Source organism: Eleginops maclovinus, chromosome 16, assembly GCF_036324505.1.
Source record: "Eleginops maclovinus isolate JMC-PN-2008 ecotype Puerto Natales chromosome 16, JC_Emac_rtc_rv5, whole genome shotgun sequence".
Classification (NCBI taxonomy): Eukaryota; Metazoa; Chordata; class Actinopteri; order Perciformes; family Eleginopidae; genus Eleginops; species Eleginops maclovinus.
The window spans coordinates 15,330,648-15,352,436 of NC_086364.1; the positions used below are offsets into that span (position 1 = coordinate 15,330,648).

Consider the following 21,789-nt stretch of genomic DNA (forward strand, 5'->3'; position numbering starts at 1 on the left):
TAAAATAACTAAGCTGACATGTGGTTCTTATCGAAGGGAAATCAATGGGGATAAACAACAGGGATTTCATGCAACCTGCAAACACAGTGACTTTCTGTCTGAAACTGGTGCTGTGACATGGCAGCATTTCCTTTCTAACTTAATCCCTGAAACGTATGAAATTGTCACTGCACTGCATTTGTGAAATGAATCCCGTATTTATGTTGCAGTGTCTGCTTTTTCTGTTTCTGTTTGAATGGAAAGAGTGTAAATGGTTAAACATGTGTGACCCTTCTCTCCTCCAGGGACGACTTTAACATCAAGGTCCTCCAGGCGTTTGTGGAGCTTCATGAGTTCGCAGACCTCAACCTCGTACAGGCCTTAAGGTGAGTTATCGACCAAATGTAGAAATGTGTTAAAGAAATGCAAAAGTCTCTGCTGGTGTCGGTGTCTTCCTAAAGCTGCTGGAGAGAAAATGAAATGTGATCCAGGAAATCCTGTTTGATTTTTATGTTCAAGACAAGCTAAGGCCTTATTAGGCTATGGCCTTTGCATTTGCATTCCCACAATGGTCTCATTTTTAAAGAATGGTATTGGTTTCTCGCATGCTCCTGTTGGTGATTTCAGGAATTGTTTTGTTTTGTTACATTTTGTTTTAATTAGCATTTTACCAATTGTCCAGTTGATGGACCATGGCAGATGTGAGCTGTCTATGTTTCTTTTAGTAAAGCTAGACCATGAATAGGGTGTTTATATTAATGCTATTTACAAGTCTGACTTAACATTAACTTTGATATGACCTGAACTTGACAGTACTTTCTATAACACTGTTTTGTTTCTAAGCTGACTTCCTTTTTAAGAGTCAGTAAAAAGAGGTAAATCCTTCAGTTTGATGTTCATAACTTTTTCCAACAGTAAGAGTCTCTTTCTTAGTGTTATTGTAAAGAAAGTCAGCTTGAACTTACTGTTTAGTGGTATTCTTACATTGACATTGAATATCCACATTCTGTAAAATACATTTTCATCATATCTTTTTTATGATCTGTCATATCATTATCCCCCTCTGTTTCTGCTGTTGTAGGCAGTTTCTGTGGAGCTTCAGACTTCCTGGCGAAGCCCAGAAGATTGATCGTATGATGGAGGCGTTTGCCTCCAGGTACTGCCAATGCAATCCTGGCGTCTTCCAGTCCACAGGTACAACACTCACTCACTCACACAAACACACACTGCAGCAGACACATTAGTCAGACTCAGCTAGATAGTCCAGGACAGATAATATGGGCCAGCTAGACCACCTCAGCTTCAGATCAATGTTTCTGACTGTCTGTCTTACCTAGACATCTGGACCTGTTCAGGCTGCGTAAATCTTTAGCACGTGTCCATAACCCTGGAAACTCTTTTTAAAACACAGGAGATTTTATCACTTTCTGACTACATAGGTATCTGAGAATCATAACTAAAGTAGACCAACAATCTTTCAACTTTGATCAGCATCGTAGTTAGCAGCTCGCTCAGTAATCCCAGTGTGATCACTATTCGTGGCTCCAGCAGTGATAATGAAATTGATCTCTGGTCAATTTGGTCATTAGTGCCGAGTCGGCCCTTCACACATGGTCTGGTGCTCCTGTGCATACCACAGGGAGCATTGAAGAGGACGTGGGTGACAGCTCAGGTCATGAATATTAATATGGTGCAGTGGTGACACACCCTGACTTAGTTATTGGTCATCTCTCAGGACCGACGCGCTCAGGGTCATAAATTACAGTGCAGGGATGCTTACTGGGGCGGTTAGTGTGTGGATGGATGGGATTGAGGATGGTTAGCATGAGTTATGATGTGGACTCACAAGTTGTGTGTGTGTGTGTCCCTGTGTGTGTGTACATGGCTGTTTGTGTGTGTTTTGACTCCAGCCCTCCAAAGGCCTTGGTGGGCTCCAATAGGGGGCTCTTTGTTGATTAAACTCTCTTTTTATTAGGCATAGCGTCCTAACTTGTAGTGGTAAAAAATCTTTTGATGGATTTCTGTCTAATAAATCACAAATCATTTCTGCCATAATTTTAAATACCATTATAAGGTAAATACCTTCCACTGTAGAGCGAACACATTTTATTGAGTGTATGGTTTTTATATTATGATATCGATACTTTAGAAAATACAAAACTTTAATATTCACATTTCGGTTACATTTGATTTTGAAATATATATACAGTATATAATATGGTACTTAAAATAGACTCAGGGACAAAATGTCAATAGTTCCAACAGAAGAGAAATCATGTTCACACACACACACACACACACACACACACACACACACACACACACACACACACACACACACACACACACACACACACACACACACACACACACACACACACACACACACACACACACACACACACAGAGATGTGGGATTGCATTGTATTCTATATCTCCCAGTGAAACCTACTGTATAATTACCTCCACAGACACCTGCTATGTCTTATCATTTGCCATCATTATGCTGAACACAAGCCTGCACAATCCCAATGTCAGAGACAAGCCCCCCGTTGAGCGCTTCATCTCCATGAACAGAGGGATCAATGAGGGGGGAGACCTCCCAGAGGAGCTACTCAGGGTAAGAGCTTTGACTTTATTAGTCTGTTAGCTATGACAAATGTATCCAATGTAGCCCGCATGGTTAAATAAACCTATAGGAATTTGTCCACCATGCAAAGCAGTCACGCTCCACTAATTGAGATGTTGCAGCTCAGCAGAATTGCATCTTCTCCCCAGATACTGATGCAAATGGTCTTTTGTGAGCTCTCAAAGAAAAGTGCATAAAAGCGAGTTCATCTACCCACATAGTGTACGCTGATGTCTTTACCAAAGTGCCCCTTGGTTTCTTATGAGTAGAAAAATACACTTTTTTAAAGCTCCCAGAGTCAGTAATCTAAAGGATGGGTTGAATGTTTTGAGATTGAGGATGCCTGGAAGTGTAAATGTGACTTTAATGCACCTCTCTTTTTGTTTTTGTCCATCCAGAACCTATACGACAGCATCAAGAGCGAACCGTTTAAGATCCCAGAGGATGATGGGAATGACCTGACACACACGTTCTTCAACCCAGACAGAGAGGGCTGGCTGCTTAAATTAGGTTAGTGTGTGTGTGTGTGTGTGTGTGTGTGTGTGTGTGTGTGTGTGTGTGTGTGTGTGTGTGTGTGTGTGTGTCCGCCTGCACATTCCCTCAGATGAGTGACAGACATCCTGGATGACTTTATTTGGTTACACTCCCACTTATCCTCATTAAAACTGTGACTCTTTTCTCACAGCAGAGTAAGATATCCCTCGTGCTCTCTAACTTGATGTTAAGTATCATGTTTTTAAATGCAGTGAAACGAAAACTTGATCATAAAATGTTGTGTTGCAGAGAAAGATGAGATTAGTAACACTGATGTGATAGAAAACAATTGCTGCAAGATGGAATTCAACTTTATCTCTTGAGTCTAGATGAATAAAACTTGCAGTATTTTTATTTATGAACTCATATGAAGCCCAATAAACCATTAGCACACACTCAATGATGTTTTAAGTTGGCGTAATTCTGCTATACTTATCTGGACAGCTGCAGAATTTATTTATATATAAATACATTATATATATTATCACTTAAGCAGTTGCTGTTGATGGAAAGACTTAGTCTGGGGCCGAAAGGAACCAAATAAACTTGCACTCGTTTTGAATGTTAACCTTAAAGGTGTGCATTGTTGTCCACTGTATTCAAACTGATTTTAGATCAGTTATACCGTTTTGAGTGTCACAGAGTGCACAGAGTAGAGTCTGGTGGGAACCTAAAGAGAGTGACTCTTTAGTGGGTTTTGGATTGCCTTGCCCAGTTGGTGTTCATTAAAGAAGATTTATCCATGAGAAACTGTAGCCTGAACACCAGTAAAAACAAGGTTACACACTTTCATTTGTGATACACTACACCACACTAGGATAGCACATTCATGTGTAAAGTCTGCGTATCTCACCACAAAAATGTTTACAGCATGTGTGAATAAGAAGTTACAAGAATGATTTTTGCTGTTTGCGTGCACATCGTCATTATCCTAATGTGCTTTGGGAAGGAACACGTGCTTTAGCTATTTGTTTTGTATACATGCCAGTAATTAGATGTGGTTGTATGCTTTCCTAATGAGGTAATAGCTTTTTGTCTTATTTCTTCCCATTTCTTTTGCCATTAATTCCGTTTTTTCACACATGTTTGTGATTTGGACATCGCTCCCTCGCTCTGCTCTCACACCACATAAAACATATTAATTTAAGTATTTTTTTACACACTTTTAATTGTTGTTAGAGGTTGATTTATTGTGAACATTAAACAGTTTAACAGCCAGGATACATTTCGTTAAAGGTTAAAGTGCAAACGCACTGCAGGTGATCAGTTTTATTAGTGTGTTCACACACACACACACACACACACACACACACACACACACACACACACACACACCTGGCTCCGATCTGCACATTCCTCTCACTCTGTGTAGCGTCTCTTTAGTCTCATCATAGCAGTGAGTACGAATGCAAATAGCCCCATTGTGGCTCACAGGCCTAACATGATTACATTATAGTACAATTCCTCCCTGGAGCCATTTCCCGCACCAGTTCTCTCTATAATATTTCTAATTTAACTCGCTAAAAATAAACCCTTGAGGATGTGACGGACTAAATGCAGGTTTTTTTTAGCAAATCTATCTGAAGGCTGAGCGGAAATTTGGCCATGCTAATTCAATAGCTAGAGTCTATTGAAATGTAAGGAAACCCGGTTTGGTAATTATGTGTGGCCCATATAGGCTCATGTGAGGAGGCACGAAAACAGGAAGGAAATGCAGCACTGAAAAGTGTTGTGACCGTGAGGGGTGGTTAGTATTGAGAGGAACTAATCAGGAATGTTAGGTCAAAGCACGCTCACAGGAAGTGATCAGACAGTGCTTGTGACACGTTTTGATTCATGTTTTGTGCATGTGTGTGTGTGTAAGCTCAGGTTTGCATTAGATTGTCTTTCTGACAGCTTGCATGCACACATCATACATGTGTCTCCCACCAGGAAAGCTTCCTCAGTGTCAGCAATACTGTTTTCCTCTAGAGTCAGTGCCAGAGGCTGAATCCTGCTTCAAACCAACTTGTTGGACATTAGCGCTCGCTCTCAGTCTTTGCTGTCTTTGGATGTAGTTTACAGAAACTAACATGTGTGTGTGTTTTTGGGCTTATATGTCTACATGTGTGCTCCTTCAGGGCTGCTTTAGGTGCTGCGTTATGTTCATATCAAGTGCTGTTTGCTCACCTGTCCTTACAGCCAATGGGGTTTTATCCTGTTGCCTTTTTCAAAATTAAAAAGCAAAGTCAGCAATTATTTATCAGTTGTGTGAGTCATCATTTAACAAAGCTGCAAGTTAGAAGAGATAGTGCTGGTGAATTGTAGTAACCTACTCGCCTGTATATTTTGGAAAGTAACTTTCTTTTTATTGCAGGTTTGCACATCCAACCAAATCATAACATCAAAAATGTCTAAAATAATAAATTGCTTTTGATAGTAAGAAAACCTCCTTTATGTGTAGGGTTGTTCATGTGCACAGATACATATACTGAAATCTTCATCCTTCAATGGCATGTATGGTTTATTAAGTAAATGAAGTATTAATGTGTGTCTAATTGCCACATGACAGGATCATGTGGTTGATCAGCCTGAGTGAGAGCAGCCTTTCTTAGACAGGAAATTCAATTATAGTAACTAAGGACAAACATGTTGAAGCAGTTATTTAAAGTGCTTTGTTTGGTCTTTTTTCGTGGTTAATAACAGGGCAGGAGGTCTGTTCAAGTAACAAAATAGAGTCAAGTAATAATTCACAAGATCTATATAATTATATACAAGAACAAGTAAACCAAGTGTATCGTGGTCGGCTTCATTACTGCGTGTCACATCCAGCTCTTTTTCCTGATGGGAGACAACCAGTCTGTCACGGTGGCGTTTGTGTGACTTCCTGTCTCCTCTTCCTCTTCCTGTCAGGGGGCCGAGTGAAAACCTGGAAGCGAAGGTGGTTCATCCTGACTGACAACTGCCTCTACTACTTCGAATACACAACCGTGAGTCTTCCACTAAGATGATGTTTTGATCAGTGAAGAGCCTCTGTGGGTCTGTACAGATGATGTCTTGAAGAATATAAACGTAATGAGTATTGTGGGCCTTCCAAATGCAGATGGGAGGTCAATTCTGAATTTCGGGATGCCATAACAAACACTTGTATTATAATACATATGGGCGAAAAGGGAAAATACTACCTGCCCATGTCCTGTTTAGCAAATGCTTTAATATTAGTCAGTTGACGTTAATAATGCCCCTAGCACATTGGCCCCTGTGGAAGATTACCCCCAAAAGTACTTGGATCAGCCCTCTTTGTGTTCATCTACATGTTTTTCTTTATAGTGTCCCCATGTGAGTTTGTTTTTGTCTCTCCGTGTCACTTTCCATAAGAATACGTCTAAATGTACCTCGTTGAAGATATTTATCATTGCCTCTGTGTCCCTGCTAGCTGCTACATCAGCACTGTCCTCTCTCTACCTTGGTATTATACTGCAGGACACTATCATTATGTCCCGTCCTCTGGTCTGACTGCTCCACACACACATTATCTGCTCCGTTAAAGAGCAGGGAGGACAAGAGGAGAGGGGGGGCAAGGTTGATTTCCATGCTGGCAAAGATGTCACCTGTGATTTTATCCTTTTTTCCACTGCTCTATTTCCTCTATCTTTCCTTTTGTCAGTCAGTTTCTATTAGTCAGATTCCTACTTTATTCTTCTTTGCCTCCTTTCTGATCTATATTCTTTCTCGATTGATGCAACTTTCTTGCTGTTATTTCTTTTTCTTTTTTTGTATTTACTTGGTTGTTTTTCTCCTTCCACGTTTCCCCTTCAGGACAAGGAGCCTCGTGGGATTATCCCACTGGAGAATCTGAGCATCAGGGAGGTGGAGGAGCCCAGGAAACCTGTGAGTGTGGCCTCTTTAAAGACCTCACCCGTATATCATAATGTCAGGAGCCTATTCTCCTCTGTTACAGTGTTCATTGAATGTCTAAAAGTACATGCATTGGTCAGTGCGTCAGCTCTAACTGTATTACATCATTGAAGCCCTTTCCTTTGTCCGTTCTCCAGAACTGTTTCGAGCTCTATAACCCTAACCACAAGGGCCAGGTGATCAAAGCCTGCAAGACGGAGGCAGATGGGCGTGTCGTCGAGGGAAACCACGTGGTGTACAGGATATCAGCGCCCACGCCGGAAGAGAAAGAGGAGTGGATTAAATCCATCAAGTAAGACTCGCACACTAACAGCAATGTTTGACACTGTTAACATGTTTTGTTCTTTTTATTAGCTGAGTGTTTTTTATCCAAAGTCTCAAAAAGTTTCCCAGCAAACTTACACAATCAATAAACCGCAATTTGTTAATATGCTTAATCCGTTGTAGGGATTACAAAATAAGGATAAAATGTGTTAATATGTGAGAGCTTTAGAAGTTTGATTCAGACAGGAAAGTGGTATCAATACTTTTGCCCAACTCACAGTAAGAAAGCAATGTGTTTGCCAAATTGCCTATATATTCTTTTATTTAAGGCTTTTAAACCAGTACTAAAGGTCTGGAGCTTTCTAGCAGCCATTAAAGCACATACAATATCCTTTTGTTGCATGGCATACCCTTGTCTCTTTCTCCCTTGTTTGTACACTCCAACATTCTTCTGTCAAGTAAATTAAAACATAATTTCAACCAGGTCTTTTCCTGTGATAGGTGGTTGACTTCATGAACAGATGTGCAGTGACACAGCTGCTGGTTATTATACACGCATGTTAACTACAGAAATAAACCAAAGCTTAAGTAAAATACATTTTCACCACCTGAGCATCCCAAGATCAAATCTGGAACATGGACTAAAAGGATCAAGACAACATGTTGACTTGTAGTAATACTGAATATGTCATTAAAGCTTTGATTTAAACAGTCAAACATAAAAAGTCTGTTTTCCTTCTGTCCATAGACACCAAACATAGCGTAGCTCTCAGTAATATTAACCTTGCTGTGGGTGACCTAAATGCTACTCTGTAATCGCCTGCATAAAGATGGTGCAATGTCAAAGAGAGTTGGCTCAGCAGAACAGAACACTTGTATACTGTAATATAGTGCAATCCCCCCTACTCCATACTCTCAGTGAGTATTGGCTGGGGAAACGTTGTGGGATTAGTCACTGCCTATAGCAGCCCAGGGGTGAGCCAGCAAACCCAGTAAACGTATCCAAGTGAGGCAGCTCCAAACTGGGCTGACGTACTTGCAGCCTCGGAGGATAAGGAGTTGCAGCTTGTGCTTCTCCAGAGGGGTCCGAAAGGATCCGGGGTCTTGGGAGATAAAAGGCGTTTTATGGAAATGATGCTTTACCCGTCTTTTCTAAGTGGAGATGATCACAGAGGTGTATCTGCATGCTCCACACACAAACCACAGTTGATGGTGGACTGATGGAAACAGTGGGTTCGTAAATAAAAGTATTCAGTCCCATTCCATTAGATAGAGTTCATATTTTTAAGGACAGAAATAGAGGAAATCTTGTTTGGAATTAGTCACAGCTGCCATATTCTACAGAGGGAGTTTTTGTTTCACAGAATTGGGTTGTGCAAATGGACAATGAGCATTATGAAAGAGCGGGATAGTCATCACACACAGACTCATTCTTCTGCGAGTGGCGTTGTAAAGAGAATCCGAGATATCCGCAGTGGGGGGTTGAGCCTCCTCTTGCTTTGTGCTGGTCTTAACAGGATTGAGCAGCCGTGAAACTGGGCTCCTCAGAAGAGCCCAAATGGCTTCCTGACGCACTTGCTCTCATTGTGCACTGGCTTTCCCTCTTTTAAAAAAAAAGGGGAGCGGGAGAATACTGAAGAGCCAATAATCTTGAGCCCTCCTTCAGACCTATCAACCTGCAGAATAGTGGAGAGTGTATGTTTGTGTGTTTTACTATGAGTTCTGGAGGATGTTCCAGCAGATCGGAGTACCAAGAAACAACTTGGGAGGGGGGGTGTTCCTCTTCAGAAACCATGGAAACCAAACTAGGTCACTGCACAAACTTTTTTCTTTTTTCTGATCTAGTTTAGGCAGGGGTTTGTATAAATGTGCCTACATTTCCATATCAAAGATGCTCGAGTCCCTTCTCTCATGTGGCCTTATTATTTATTTCATCACTGTGCTTTGATTGACTTTTTCTCCAGGGCCAGCATCAGCAAAGACCCCTTCTACGACATGCTAGCCACCAGGAAGAGACGCATCGCCAACAAAAAGTGAAGAGGGACAATCTTCTCCACCTCCAGCTCCTCCATCTTTCTCTCCCACACATAAACTACACACAGAAGCTGATTCACAAAAAGAAAGAGTCCAACTGGAAAGAAACTTCAGTTTTTTCCCCTGGACGGTATGCATTGCTGGGTAGACATCCCACTACTGAGGGGACAGCAGAGCTTCAGGAAACTCAAATGTGTGGACTCTTGCCTGGAGCAACACATGATCAACCAACAGCCAGTTTGTTTCTCCTCCATCTCAAACACACCCCCTACCTCCCCCTCTCATGGCCATCACATGTTCTAGGTCTCTCTAAAGCACAACTGCCATGTTTCAGGTGCACATGCATGCATGTGGATTGTTATAGGCAAATATGTTTGTGTGTGTGTGTGTGTGTGTGTGTGTGTATGTGTGTGTGTGTGTGTGTGTGTGTGTGTGTGTGTGTGTGTATGTGTATTTGCAGCGGTGTGCATGCTATCAATGCACACAGAATCTACATTATGGGTGCATTAGTGATGCGTTACCTCCACTTTGCTTTATGAGAAAGTCGTTGTAATTCAAAATCAGAGTTCAGATGCATGGTTAGCTACACAGGGGAATGAAATGTGAGTATGAATTGAGACGTTTTGAGGATGAAGGTTGGAAAAAGGAGACAGATGTTCACATATGGGAGGTGGTGGGTGGATTATTGCAGCATAACCTCACCCGTACCATGTCATCTCATTCTGGTGCTGAATTCTTCTCTACCGGTGCCATGGCTGAAGCCCTGCTGGGAGTAACCTCACAAAACAGCGGTGGCTTACATTTAGGTTCCTCACACCGCATTACAGTCTTGAGTCAGCTGGGCTGATTTTTTATTTTATTTACGTGGAGCAGAGAATTTTGAAAAGTGCATACTTTTTTATTTTAGTTATGTACAAAAGGAGCTTTTGCCAAGGCTTGAGATTAAACTTGCTCTTTGGACGTAAATGTGTAATCCTTAAGATTTTATTCCTGGTCCATTTGAAATCTCAACCATCATTAATGTTCGTGACATCAAGTGGGGTCTAAAACTGCAGTGAAGAGACATTTAGAAGTCACTTTGTCACAAAATTGTATGTAAAGGCTGCAAGGGAGTCTCTTTCAGTACCAATGAAAACTAACATTCAGAGAGGTATTTCCAGAAGGTAAATGCTCAAATTGGCTTTGCATAGATTGGCTATTGCAGACTCAATGCTGACCAGAAAAAAAGACCAATATGAATTTAAGGATTTGAACTTTTACAAGTCTACTGGGTAGGTTTTATTTATGGCTGTGCAATGGCCCAGAAGGGTACCAGTCCGATTAAGCTTTTCTTCCTCTCTTGTCTTTGGCCTGTCAGTGAAGGTCGATGTATTATTGTGATCCTGTTTGCATTTGGTTTGTAATCCTATAAAATCCTTGCTTGCTTTTGTGTTCCTCTTTAAAGGTATATAAATAATTAAGTTATGTATGTGTATAAATAGTGTATAGGTTTTCTGGTCTCTTTGTTGTAGTATGCACACTCTGTGTAACATGTTCGAGCCTTCAGGCACAAGTTTGCATCAGCTGAAGTTTGGGGTCTTCTTTAAAAAAAAAGCCTTAAACCGAATCATAAGAAAACATATGAGGATGAGGAGGATAAAACTGACAATATGGGTAAATAACTGTGACGATGCTCTTTAAAAAAGCCATTACTGATGAGTGAGGAAGAGGGTTGTATTTATGATGATGATAAAGATTATACTGAAAATGATGTTTGATGTTGATGATGATGATGATGATGATAATGAAGATGATGATGATGATGTCAAAACTATAAACATCATTAGTTTTCTATGTGATTGTAAAATAAAAGGAAAGCCTTGTGGTCAGGGCAGAATATCTTCTACCGCCCTGTGGGGGCTTATAATTAACTTATATTAACTTTTATATTCTCTGTAAAAGCTATCGGTCACGTTATACATTACGTGTATCTATATAAAGTATACGTAAAGCTTAAAGCAGTTGTTTGGTGTATTATTTATTATTTAGGCTTTTCTTGACCTACTTATTTGCATAAGTAATGAGCTATCATTAATTAATTATACAGATAGTTTTCGCGAGCTGACAAGCTCTCTGAATATTGAATATCTCCATCACACAGAGCAGTAGTGTGGGATTCAACCTGGAAGAACATTTAGTGAACAGTAAGGTAAAGAAAACATGTTGACAGAAATCTGAGTGAGAGAGAAGATTGAGAACGACCGAGCAGAGAGCGCCCTCTACTGCATCGTTGTGTATTTCACAATAGTCAATAATGATAACATTAATAAAACATCGCTTTAATGATTATGAAGGATTACAGTGAGGGCTGTGATGGGGTTTGGGGTCATCACTAGCAAAGGCAGCCTTTCAAAATGACATTTTTCTCAAATACTTAAACACAATTACACTCAGAGGATAATACACTGTGCACATTATTGTGCACACCTTATGCAATCCAATACAACAGTGCTGCCTTGAGGTCTTAAGAGGTGTTCATTAAAGTGTATGTTGATTCAGTAAGAGATACGTTCTCTCTGTAAATCAAACACAAACATCAGAGGGGAAAATGAGTCCATAGTTTAGATAACTGAAATGTTCAAAGCCCTTATATTTAAAAGGTTGTGGATACATTTTTACATGATGATTTATACAATGAGGATTTAATGAACACATCTGAGATTATAGGTATTAGAAATGAGCACTAGAATCAATTTTGCCCACAACCATCACTGGGTCAACTAAGTATATAAAAAGCACTTGAAAACGTACATTTGAATTTTGTGACAGAATACATTTTAGGAGAATGTGACGTTTTTATTTTTAGAAACTTTGTCACTCCAAAAACTCAAAAGCACTGCCTCCTGGTGGATAAATGTGGAATCACAGTGTGAAGAAATTACTTTTATAGGTGATTTCTCCTGTACACTGTACAAAACATTGATATAGTAAAGAAAGGTAGGTGCTGCTAGATTAACACCTACAATAACAAATGCTAAATATTCAGCATTATTTTAACATCAACTCTTAATATGTATTCATATAATGTTAAACAGCCGCACAAAATAGGTATAAATAAATATAAAACACATCTTAAAGATCTTAGCAGTTTCAATGTTCACTTGCCTACATTTTCATTATGTACTACTGTTATGAAGCCAATACAAACAGTGTCTCCACATCAAATAAAGAGCAGCAATCAAACCCAAAGACATTTCAGTAGTCGCGATACTTTTGGACACAACAGGGTATATTTTTTCTGTGACACAATTCACATATTCTGCCACAGACCAGAAAAGTCCTAAAGCAGAAGGAGTAGTTATTCATAGCAAATTATGAGACTGAAATATTAACAATGTTAAGTCAGCTATGAGGTACTGGAGAGTGAACCATTTTTCAATAAAGTTCACAACTGCTCAGACTTTGCCTCCACCTAGAAAAATGAAGGTGCTGCTACTTCATTAAATCCCAACAAGCATTTCTGAACCTACAACCGCCAGCGGTTCAGAAGGAACATTTCCATAGTTCTTAGGTCACAGTTAAAGCTGCTACAATTTGTATCTTTTCATGAAAGAAAACTGACTAAGCCTTGTGACCTCTCATGATCCTTTAGCGACCTTTCAGTAATTTTTGGGTGCCTCTGCTGTGGTGAGTGACCCCTCAGCAGGGTGAGGACAACACAGGATCATAGTCAGGGCATTTGAGGAGAGCTGGGTAGCAGGGGCTCATCTGGAGCGAAGCTTCACTCGAGATGTCGGAGGGACTTCGCCCACGTGACCAGGCCTCCGGGTGGAGGAACTGGCCAGAGTGGTCGGAGCAGTTGCTGAGACGGGGGCGGTAGAAAGTGGGGTGACGAGGCTGGTAGAGCTCCTCTGCAGAGTAGCGCTTCATGAACAGGTAGACGGACATGACGCCAGCACTCTGCAGTGGGGAGATGGACACATTAGATTGAAACAAAGAAACAAATCAAAAATAATAATGTGCTCATCAGTGCTTTCATCAAGAAGAAACAATTCAGTTTGCAATAAAAACAAGTCAGCACAGCACACGATTGTTTTAGTATTAGTATCGATAGCTAAAGAACCATGAGGATATAACTGCTGAATTAGGAAAAGAAAATGGGGATAAAAATTGCTGTCTGCATCTTTACCAGATTGTTTCCACTAGTTCTTTTTAGAATGATTCAGTTGGATCATTTTTAGGTTATCACCCTAAACATTATTGTTTTTTAAAAAATCAATTATCACGTATTACTAAATTGATACAAGATAATTATTGATAGTAATATCAACCACACTGATATGTGTTTGTTAGCCATTATGTTGTGTTGCAGTTCCCATCTGCGACCACTGCACGGCAGTGAACCATCATGACCGATGAAGGTGGTGGCCACTTTCATAAGGCACCTGTAAAATGTATCTGTAAATTGTTATGAAAACAACAGTACTGCGATGACACATGTCTTTAAGAAGCTCATATTGTCAGAAATGTGTAAATTTAAATATATATCATGCAGTGTCCCACAACAAGAAGGTGCTCAGTTGTAAATGCCAACCATTCAAATATCATTAAAGGCATTAAGGAAGTAGTTTTTTTAGGACGTATTTATGGAATAAATTAAGGCATTTGAACACCCAATACCACCTAAAATTGTGAGGAAACTTAAATTACTCAAATTTAGATCTCAGAAAGGTTTTGCAACAACAAAGATTTTCCTTTTGGTTAGAACTAAAATATGCTATATTTTTGGTCATGTTTTGGTGTATTCTTGCATAATCTTAATCTTTATTATTATCTTAATTTCCTGCTACATGATTTGACACTGATGAAAGAGGCTCTCAGTTTCATATATTGTTCCCTGGATTCAAATTTTGTATGTTGTGCTTTGATCACAATCACTAATAGCTAAACATGTCAATGTGTTACTCACCTTGGTCAGCAGAAAAGAGATGGCAGCGAAGGCAAAGGACCAGCCGTACTTGTAGATAAAGTAGGCTTCGCTGCTCCTAATACTGTTCAGCATTTCATCATTTATACTGGAGATGTAGAGCACCAGACCCACCACCAGAGCCAGACCTGACAAATGGATGAACGATAATGTAGTGAAAAACAGGAGAAAGGACAGAAACCTGACAAGAACTAGAGAGAAGATCTGAGTACCTGAGAGGATGAAGAAGATCCCAGAGACAAATGCCAGGATGGTGCGGTGAGGCCGGATGTGGCCGATGTTGTTGAGGACGAAGCCGATGAACATGAAGAAGAGGCTGACCACAGGGAATGGAGTGGCCGAGCGGATCATCTCTGAGGAGAGGAGGAAAGCTGCTGTTTGAACTCAAAACATCTAACAGATGGGTGTATAAGAGAAGAGGAACTTTGGGAATGTTTTGTTGATCTATCTTAATTTTCAAGCAGCTTCTTTTAGTTCCTAAGGTTTGATAGAAAAGTTTGTTTGGAGAAAGACAAACAAACTTGAAGTATTTATAAAATAAACGTAATTATTGTTTGCTCTTCATACATCAGAGATTACACTATTACAGGTAAAACTTTGATACTGAGCCTCACTGAAGGACATCTGGGTTCGGATGACTCACAAGTCGTATTAGAAAACAATGCTTTTCTCTTTTGAAAATGCCCCCCGCTGTTTATGTGTACCATCTCAAGGGGGCACCTTGAGTTATATAGGCAGGAGTTTCTTACTGAGCACGCTTCCTGTGGACTCTGAAGTCAACTGGACATTCATGGGCATGATGTAAGCGATTGTGAAGCAGCGACCAGATTCCTCACCTAAGACAAGAATGTAGAAACAACATTGAAGTGAGGAAAAAAGGAGGAGAGAAACTGGGAAACAAAAACAAAGGCCAAAAACAGGCAGACAGGACCAAGAAGAGCTCAGCAGCCGAGATGGCAACTTTTATCTTTGACAATATTCAAGGAATTTTAACATTTTGGAACAAAAATTAGTATCTTCTTATATGACAAGATTCATCCGGGTGAACTTTCCTCTTTCAAACCTTAAAGTTTTCTTTAAACAAAAAAATCCTTACATAAGTGTGAATTACATCACATCCTGCCAAGACAGCGACACAGTCATTATTATCACTTCATCATTGTCACATACAGACTCCAGCTGGAGTTATCTGTGGCACGACGAGATGACATCAGTCTCTGAAGACTTAAAGGCGTAAGTGTGTGTGTGTGTGTGTGTGTGTGTGTGTGTGTGTGTGTGTGTGTGTGTGTGTGTGTGTGTGTGTGTGTGTGTGTGTGTGTGTGTGTGTGTGTGTGTGTGTGTGTGTGTGTGTGTAAGTGTATTTGCAGCGGTGTGCATGCTATCAATGCACACAGAATCTACATTATGGGTGTGTGTTGGTATAATTATTCTGCAGGACTCATTTGAATTGACTGCACCTTGTTTTACTGTGAACGATTAAAACTAAGAAGATTGTTTTATCTCTCTGTTGCTCTCTCTCTCTTTACACACACACACACACACACACACACACACACACACACACACACACACACACACACACACACACACACACACACACACACATACACACACACACACGAATGATCACACTGATGAAGCAATTGTGAATGTCATTCTCTGTGAATGTCAAAGCTGGCTGATGCAGTGATGATATGTGAGTGTGACAGGATTTTCTCTCTGCATCTGCAATATTTAAAAGCCACTCATTATGAATGAACCTTGCTGAACAAAGATCATACCAATCTAAACTACATTACATGAATCTGATAAACAATCCTGATTTAAATACAATGTTCACTGACACTGAAATCCTGTCCTAACTTGTGGCAGTGCATCACCCCAGACTTATTTATCCTCACCGGCCAGGAAGCAGACTCTCCAGAGGCCTGAGTGCAGCGAGGTCTTAATAATGATGCTCTGGTTCAGAGGCATAATGATGCCCTCCTCCAGGTACAACCAGTAGTCGGTGCTGACCGCCACTCCCAGCAGCCCCAGGCCACTGATTGCAAAGACACTGCTCAGCAAAGTCAGAGCCTTCCTGCTGCACGAGCTCATGGTGACAGCGGGGGGAAGCTTCCGGCTGTGGAAGTTACAATCAAAAAGTAATCTGGAAGAGGAGAAAAGGGGAAAAGAATGTAAGGAAAGTTGGATGAAGAGATACGATCGAAAAAAGGGGGGGAAAAAACACACACAATACAATGTCATATTGCCATGAAATGATGAAACTGTTGTAGGTAATTTATATTAATTACAGAAGTTTTTATTTTTCCCCAAAAATATTCACATGTCACCAATGACATAATCTAGCCTAACTGTCATGTTTGCATTATTTCCAACATCTTAAAGTCATACATTGAAACCTGTACATTACTTGTAAATGATCAGGCTATGCGAGTGAGCTATAACCCTCAATAAATGACTACAACTTAAATACATTTGAGCTATTCCTCGTATAGTGTAGTAACCAGGATATTGTGTACGACTTGCATGCAACAACTGAGATTAAAAGAACTCAAAACAAACATCACAGTTATCATGGAATATGTGAAACCCATCAGATGTAAATCTCATCAATTAGAAGCAGAAGTTACAAAACATGTGACTAAAGCATGCAAACACTTGTTCTTACGTGGGTGTCTGCAGTTTCGGTGCGGTCTGTCCTGCACGTGAAGAAAATGTGAAAAAAGTTTGGTAGTAATACAACAGAGTAATACTCTCTGATTGTGGCGAATTTTAAGGAAAATTACTCTGACTTATTGGTCGCAAATTCCTTCAGAGAACTGAAGCTGAGAGAAGCTTTATGAAGCAAGAGACGATGCAGCAGTGCGTCAGTGCTCAACGCTGTCCAACAGAACAGACTGAGTCAGAGAGAGATAGGGGGAGAGAGCGAGGGAGAGAGAGAGAGAGAGAGAGAGAGAGAGAGAGAGAGAGAGAGAGAGAGAGAGAGAGAGAGAGAGAGAGTAATTTCTGGTTGTTTAAGGACCAAGGACAGCTCTTACAGGCAGTTCATAAATGCAGAAAAAATAGAAAACAAGGAGTACATAACTTCATGTCAAACACATTACTGAACAATAGACCAGTAATGGCAGCTTTATTGGCTACAATGCTATAGCTGCCATTCATACAATAATAAGATAAGATAAGATAAGACTTTGTTTTCCTGATAGAAATTCCTAAAAAAAGGTACATTATGAATTTATTTGTGTTCAAAAAATAGGTTAAAAAAATACATAATTTAGGTAGTGGTTTGCATTGAATTTCATGTGTACCTACAAAGTGTCCACATTCTTACATTTCTTGCTTTTTTAACACCTTACCTCCTAGGCTAAAATGTATTTGAAAAAATCACATGGTAAAGTTCCTGTAATTCTGTGAGTGGGCTATCTCAGAACAAGGATGCTGAAGCGGAACCAAAACTTTTCGGCGCATCAGTTTTCTTCAGTGCCTCCTTAAGCGTCACGGACCACCGGAAGTGGTGGTCATACAATAAACACGCAAGACATTTCCTATTAAGCCTTTATTTGTATTTCAAGGTGTTGCTGATAAATCTTTGAATTGAACACTGACTCTCACGGAGGATTTATTTAAGGTGAGGTATATTTATAGATTTTTTCTTTAATATGTTTTACGCCGCCATCGATTTCGAAGATAACCTGGAAAGCCATCTGCTCCATAGTCAAAGCCGTCGGCTGTTCAAAAAAATGGAGCCATAGGACATAATTATTAGGCTTTGCATGGGCGGATACTGAAATCATGGGGCCTTGGGTACACACACACGCAAAAGGCCCCATCACATGTATTACATAGAAGCAAGACGTACACAGTTTCCACGTGTTCCTCTCTTTGTTGCCTTTTGTGTTCCTTTTGAGTCGTTGTGCATCTCTGTGTGGTATTGTCTCATTGTGGTCGTCTTGTGTCTGTTTTCTGTGGTCGATTTTCCCATTTTGTTGTTAATTTATCCTTGTTCGTAGTTAGACATGTCTTTTTTTTGTTGTTTTGGCCCTCTTTGTTGTCGTTCGACTCTCTTAGTAATTCTTTTGTTAGTCTTTTCGGTTGTTTCACTCCTTATTGTAGTCCGTGTTAGTCTGGGGTCACAGTTGTATATTTGTATTTCTTTATTTAAGGAGGGACAATGCACATTATTTAACATGAGCACTTAAATCCATCATGTGAATGTGTCAGATTTTGCCATAGAGGCTTATTTTCATCTGCAGTCCCTGGCATGTTGATGACATTAAAATCAAACACAGAAAAAACACTTGAACACAATGCAGAATTAACACACATTAGCTTATTGGTTTACAGATTGCAGTAAGCACATATGCCCATTTACAAGCTTTTCTTCAAAACCCATTAACACAGCAGAGTAAAAGCACATACTTAAGTAAAGATAAAAGCTCATATGCACAGACAATATGAAAAACAATAACATGACCCATACTCAAGTTTATGAGCGCACTTTTGGTTGGAAAAATACTTGAGAGATGTTTTGTTACTCAGGGTTTTATGTGCTTTATGTATCTCTTTGTAGATTTCCCTTTATTAAATTCATAAAGAACCTTCTCCCTTTTCCTACTCCTAGTTTACTGTGCAGGCATGACAGAAGTTTAATTCGAGAATTCAACGTAGGTAAGTCATTTATATACACATGTTCTTTTTGTAGGTGAAGTATTCTTTTAAGTTTCATCTAGAAAGGTTTCCTTTTGCTACTTTCAGATAGTTCATCCTTCCTCACAATATGTTGTTCTCCTTTATCTGCCCTAATTTGAACTACATTCTCTCTCTCCCCTCAATGGATGCAGTCAGGTCTAAAACTGCAAAATGGGTGTGTTACACTCAACACAGAGTAAGGAAGGCAGAAAGTGTCAGCATGGTAGGAGACATCTTTGGTTTCTTCTTTTTATACAATAGAAAAAGTTGAAAAAATATATTTTTCATAATTAGATTGATGATTACAGGCCTCTAAACAAAGTTGTGTGCTGATGTTTGTTTTATTCTACAATTTGAAAGAGTTGCATGTTCATTTTTACTGCAAATGTATATCAGTTCCTAGTGTTTTTTGGTCTTATTTATGAATACTAATCTGTAATTGCCCTGACTTAACCATGCATAACCCACAATTGTGCTTTTCAATATTCAATTTGCAGTTACAGAAGTAGTCCAAGCTGACAGCAACAGTTCTGAAGAGGAAATAATGACGGCAGAAATACATCAAGGAAATTTGGGGAGCATTGAGGGAGATTCCAGTGAACACATGTCGGACAACAGTCCCACTAAAATAGGAGGGGGGATGCCAGAAGGTTCAAATAAGTTGAAGATTTGTGTTACAGATGATATTAACATCATGAAGCTAGTTTCATGCATTGCAAGCGATGGGTCAATCATAAAACAAAAAGAGGAGGAAGGATCAGGAGATGACCATGCTGGTATTTCTGTTCAAACTCAAGTTTCCCAGGAACAGGCCAGTAAAGAAGACAGCCTTAGGACAGACCAATCTCCTAAGAAAAGAGGCAGGCCGAGAAAGTCTGAGAAGCCTGATGTTAAACACTCACCTAAGGGAGACTCTAAAACACCAAAAAGGGGTCGTCCAAAAGGATCCACGAAGCACAAGCTAGCATGTTTAACAAGTGAAGAGAATGAGGGACCTGACGCTGGGGTCAGAGTTGAGCAGTGAGGAGGAGGGACGAGGAGGAGGATGAAGGAAGCCAAAAATCTCCAATAAGGAAGAGAGGTCGACCCATGAAGGTGGTAACACCGGGGGGGGCGGCACAGAACGCATCAAATGAAACCCCAGAGAAGTCTAATAGAGGGAGGGGGAGGCCTAGAAAAATTATCGTAAAGGAGAGCGAAGGCGAACAGGAAGTGGTCAGCGATGGCTCGCCACCAGTTAAGAAGGCAAGAGGTCGACCTAAAGGCAGTTTAACAAAGAAGGTGCTCGATGAGGAAGGCAAGCCTGATAGTAACCTGCCCAAAAAACTTCCAGTCAAAAGGGGAAGGCCACGAAAATACCCTCTGCCCACCCCTGAGGAGCTGAATAAGCCAAAAGTATGGAAGAAGCTCGGAAGGCCTCCCAAGAATCCGCCTGCCTCTTTATCCTCACCAAGCTGTGATGTTGACATCCCGAAAAAAAGGGGTCGTCCCCCAGGTAATCCAAAAAGTGATGTTGGCACCCCGCGGAAGAGTGATGCCAGCAGTGAAACCAAGCTCGAGACCTCCCTCACCGAACATCCAGAATGAAGTAATGCATCTCCGTTTGGGGAAGAGCTGGCAGAAGAGAAGCTGGGGCAAAACACAAAGACATCCACCGAGCACCGAGACAATACAAAGAAATAGCTTATTCAGGATGTTAGCCAGGGATTAGTAAGCAACTATTTAATGAATGAAAACATATATTTTTTTATTCGATCAATTGGTTTACATTTTTAAATTTGTTTTAGATTTTTGTTCACACACTGCTTTTATCAGGTATAAATAGCTGATGTACAAAGCAGACTGTCAAAGGAAAGGAACAGCTGAGGTATGAGCAGCTTAAGGGCCAGATATTTCCATCAGCTGTTGGTAGAGACCAAAACGGAGCTAAAATGATTGGCTTCAATCAAGACTACTGATGATGTTTCTGTGTAACTGCGTGATGTGTAAGTTACCAACACTTACACTCACAACTTTTGTCATACTGTTACAAATAGTATGCTTTTCCCTTTTTGAACGAGAATTCAATCATTTGTAAGATTGAAATAAAATGTTGATTTTATTTTTAAAATGTTGTCAATGTCTATTCCGTTAACCTCCAGACAGTTTACAAAACCTTATTTGTAAGCGAAAAAGTGTCAATATTTATTTTTAAATTACATTTTTTTTGCCCTAGGTTTAACTCAAAACAAACTGAACGAATACTTTACAAAAAGGATTTTGCAGAATTTGTTTTTGCAATGACAAACCCAAAACATGAGAGCATTTTCATTAAATATGTAGCTTATTTTACAAATGAAAGTACTGTGCAAACATTGGCTGTAGTATAGAATAATAGTCAATGCTCATGCTAGTGCTAATGGGGATCCTTATAAAGAGTAAGTAGTCTCTTAATAGTTCATAATAATTTATCACCGATGCACTCATAGACGGCAGACAGTTCGATGGTATTTGTTCTAATGTAGCATATCTTGCTCTGGACAGTGTGATCACTGAGCTTGAAGTATAGTCCGCATAAAAAAGCACATGGTTCATTCAAGTATGATTATTTCGCTCTCTGAATTGTTGAAATGTGCTGCATCTTGGGAACTCTTTTCACAAAAGAAATGCCAAAATATAAACAATCACACCTTGTTCCTCTGAAATCATTTGCACTTAAAATGGGATGACAATTGAAACCTAAATATCTTTATACAACAATAATAAGACCATCAATCCACACCAAAGAAATGAAGCTGAAGTGAAACGATTTAGG

The 21,789-nt window shown here is 39.9% G+C and overlaps 1 protein-coding gene, 1 long non-coding RNA gene and 1 pseudogene across 3 annotated transcripts in view; 2 read left to right on the forward strand and 1 right to left on the reverse strand.

Moving 5' to 3' along the window:
- Positions 1-11,334, forward strand: part of cyth3b (cytohesin 3b) — a 34,739-nt gene extending 23,405 nt beyond the window's left edge. For both annotated transcript variants that reach the window (XM_063904743.1, XM_063904742.1), the window contains exons 6-13: positions 285-365; positions 1,061-1,173; positions 2,451-2,599; positions 3,007-3,118; positions 6,035-6,111; positions 6,941-7,012; positions 7,177-7,331; positions 9,268-11,334. In XM_063904743.1, coding sequence (XP_063760813.1) covers positions 285-365; positions 1,061-1,173; positions 2,451-2,599; positions 3,007-3,118; positions 6,035-6,111; positions 6,941-7,012; positions 7,177-7,331; positions 9,268-9,340 — 832 coding nt within the window. In that variant the 3' untranslated portion in view covers positions 9,341-11,334. The remainder of the gene's footprint in view (positions 1-284; positions 366-1,060; positions 1,174-2,450; positions 2,600-3,006; positions 3,119-6,034; positions 6,112-6,940; positions 7,013-7,176; positions 7,332-9,267) is intronic.
- A 1,650-nt stretch (positions 11,335-12,984) lies between these two features.
- LOC134878445 (voltage-dependent calcium channel gamma-5 subunit-like) lies at positions 12,985-17,200 on the reverse strand (annotated as a pseudogene).
- Positions 17,201-17,776: 576 nt separating this feature from the next.
- LOC134877587 (uncharacterized) lies at positions 17,777-21,099 on the forward strand. The gene is made up of 4 exons (XR_010167590.1): positions 17,777-17,934; positions 18,928-18,974; positions 19,148-19,218; positions 19,493-21,099. It is a non-coding gene; the product is annotated as an uncharacterized LOC134877587 (long non-coding RNA).
- The last annotated feature ends 690 nt before the right edge of the window (positions 21,100-21,789 follow it).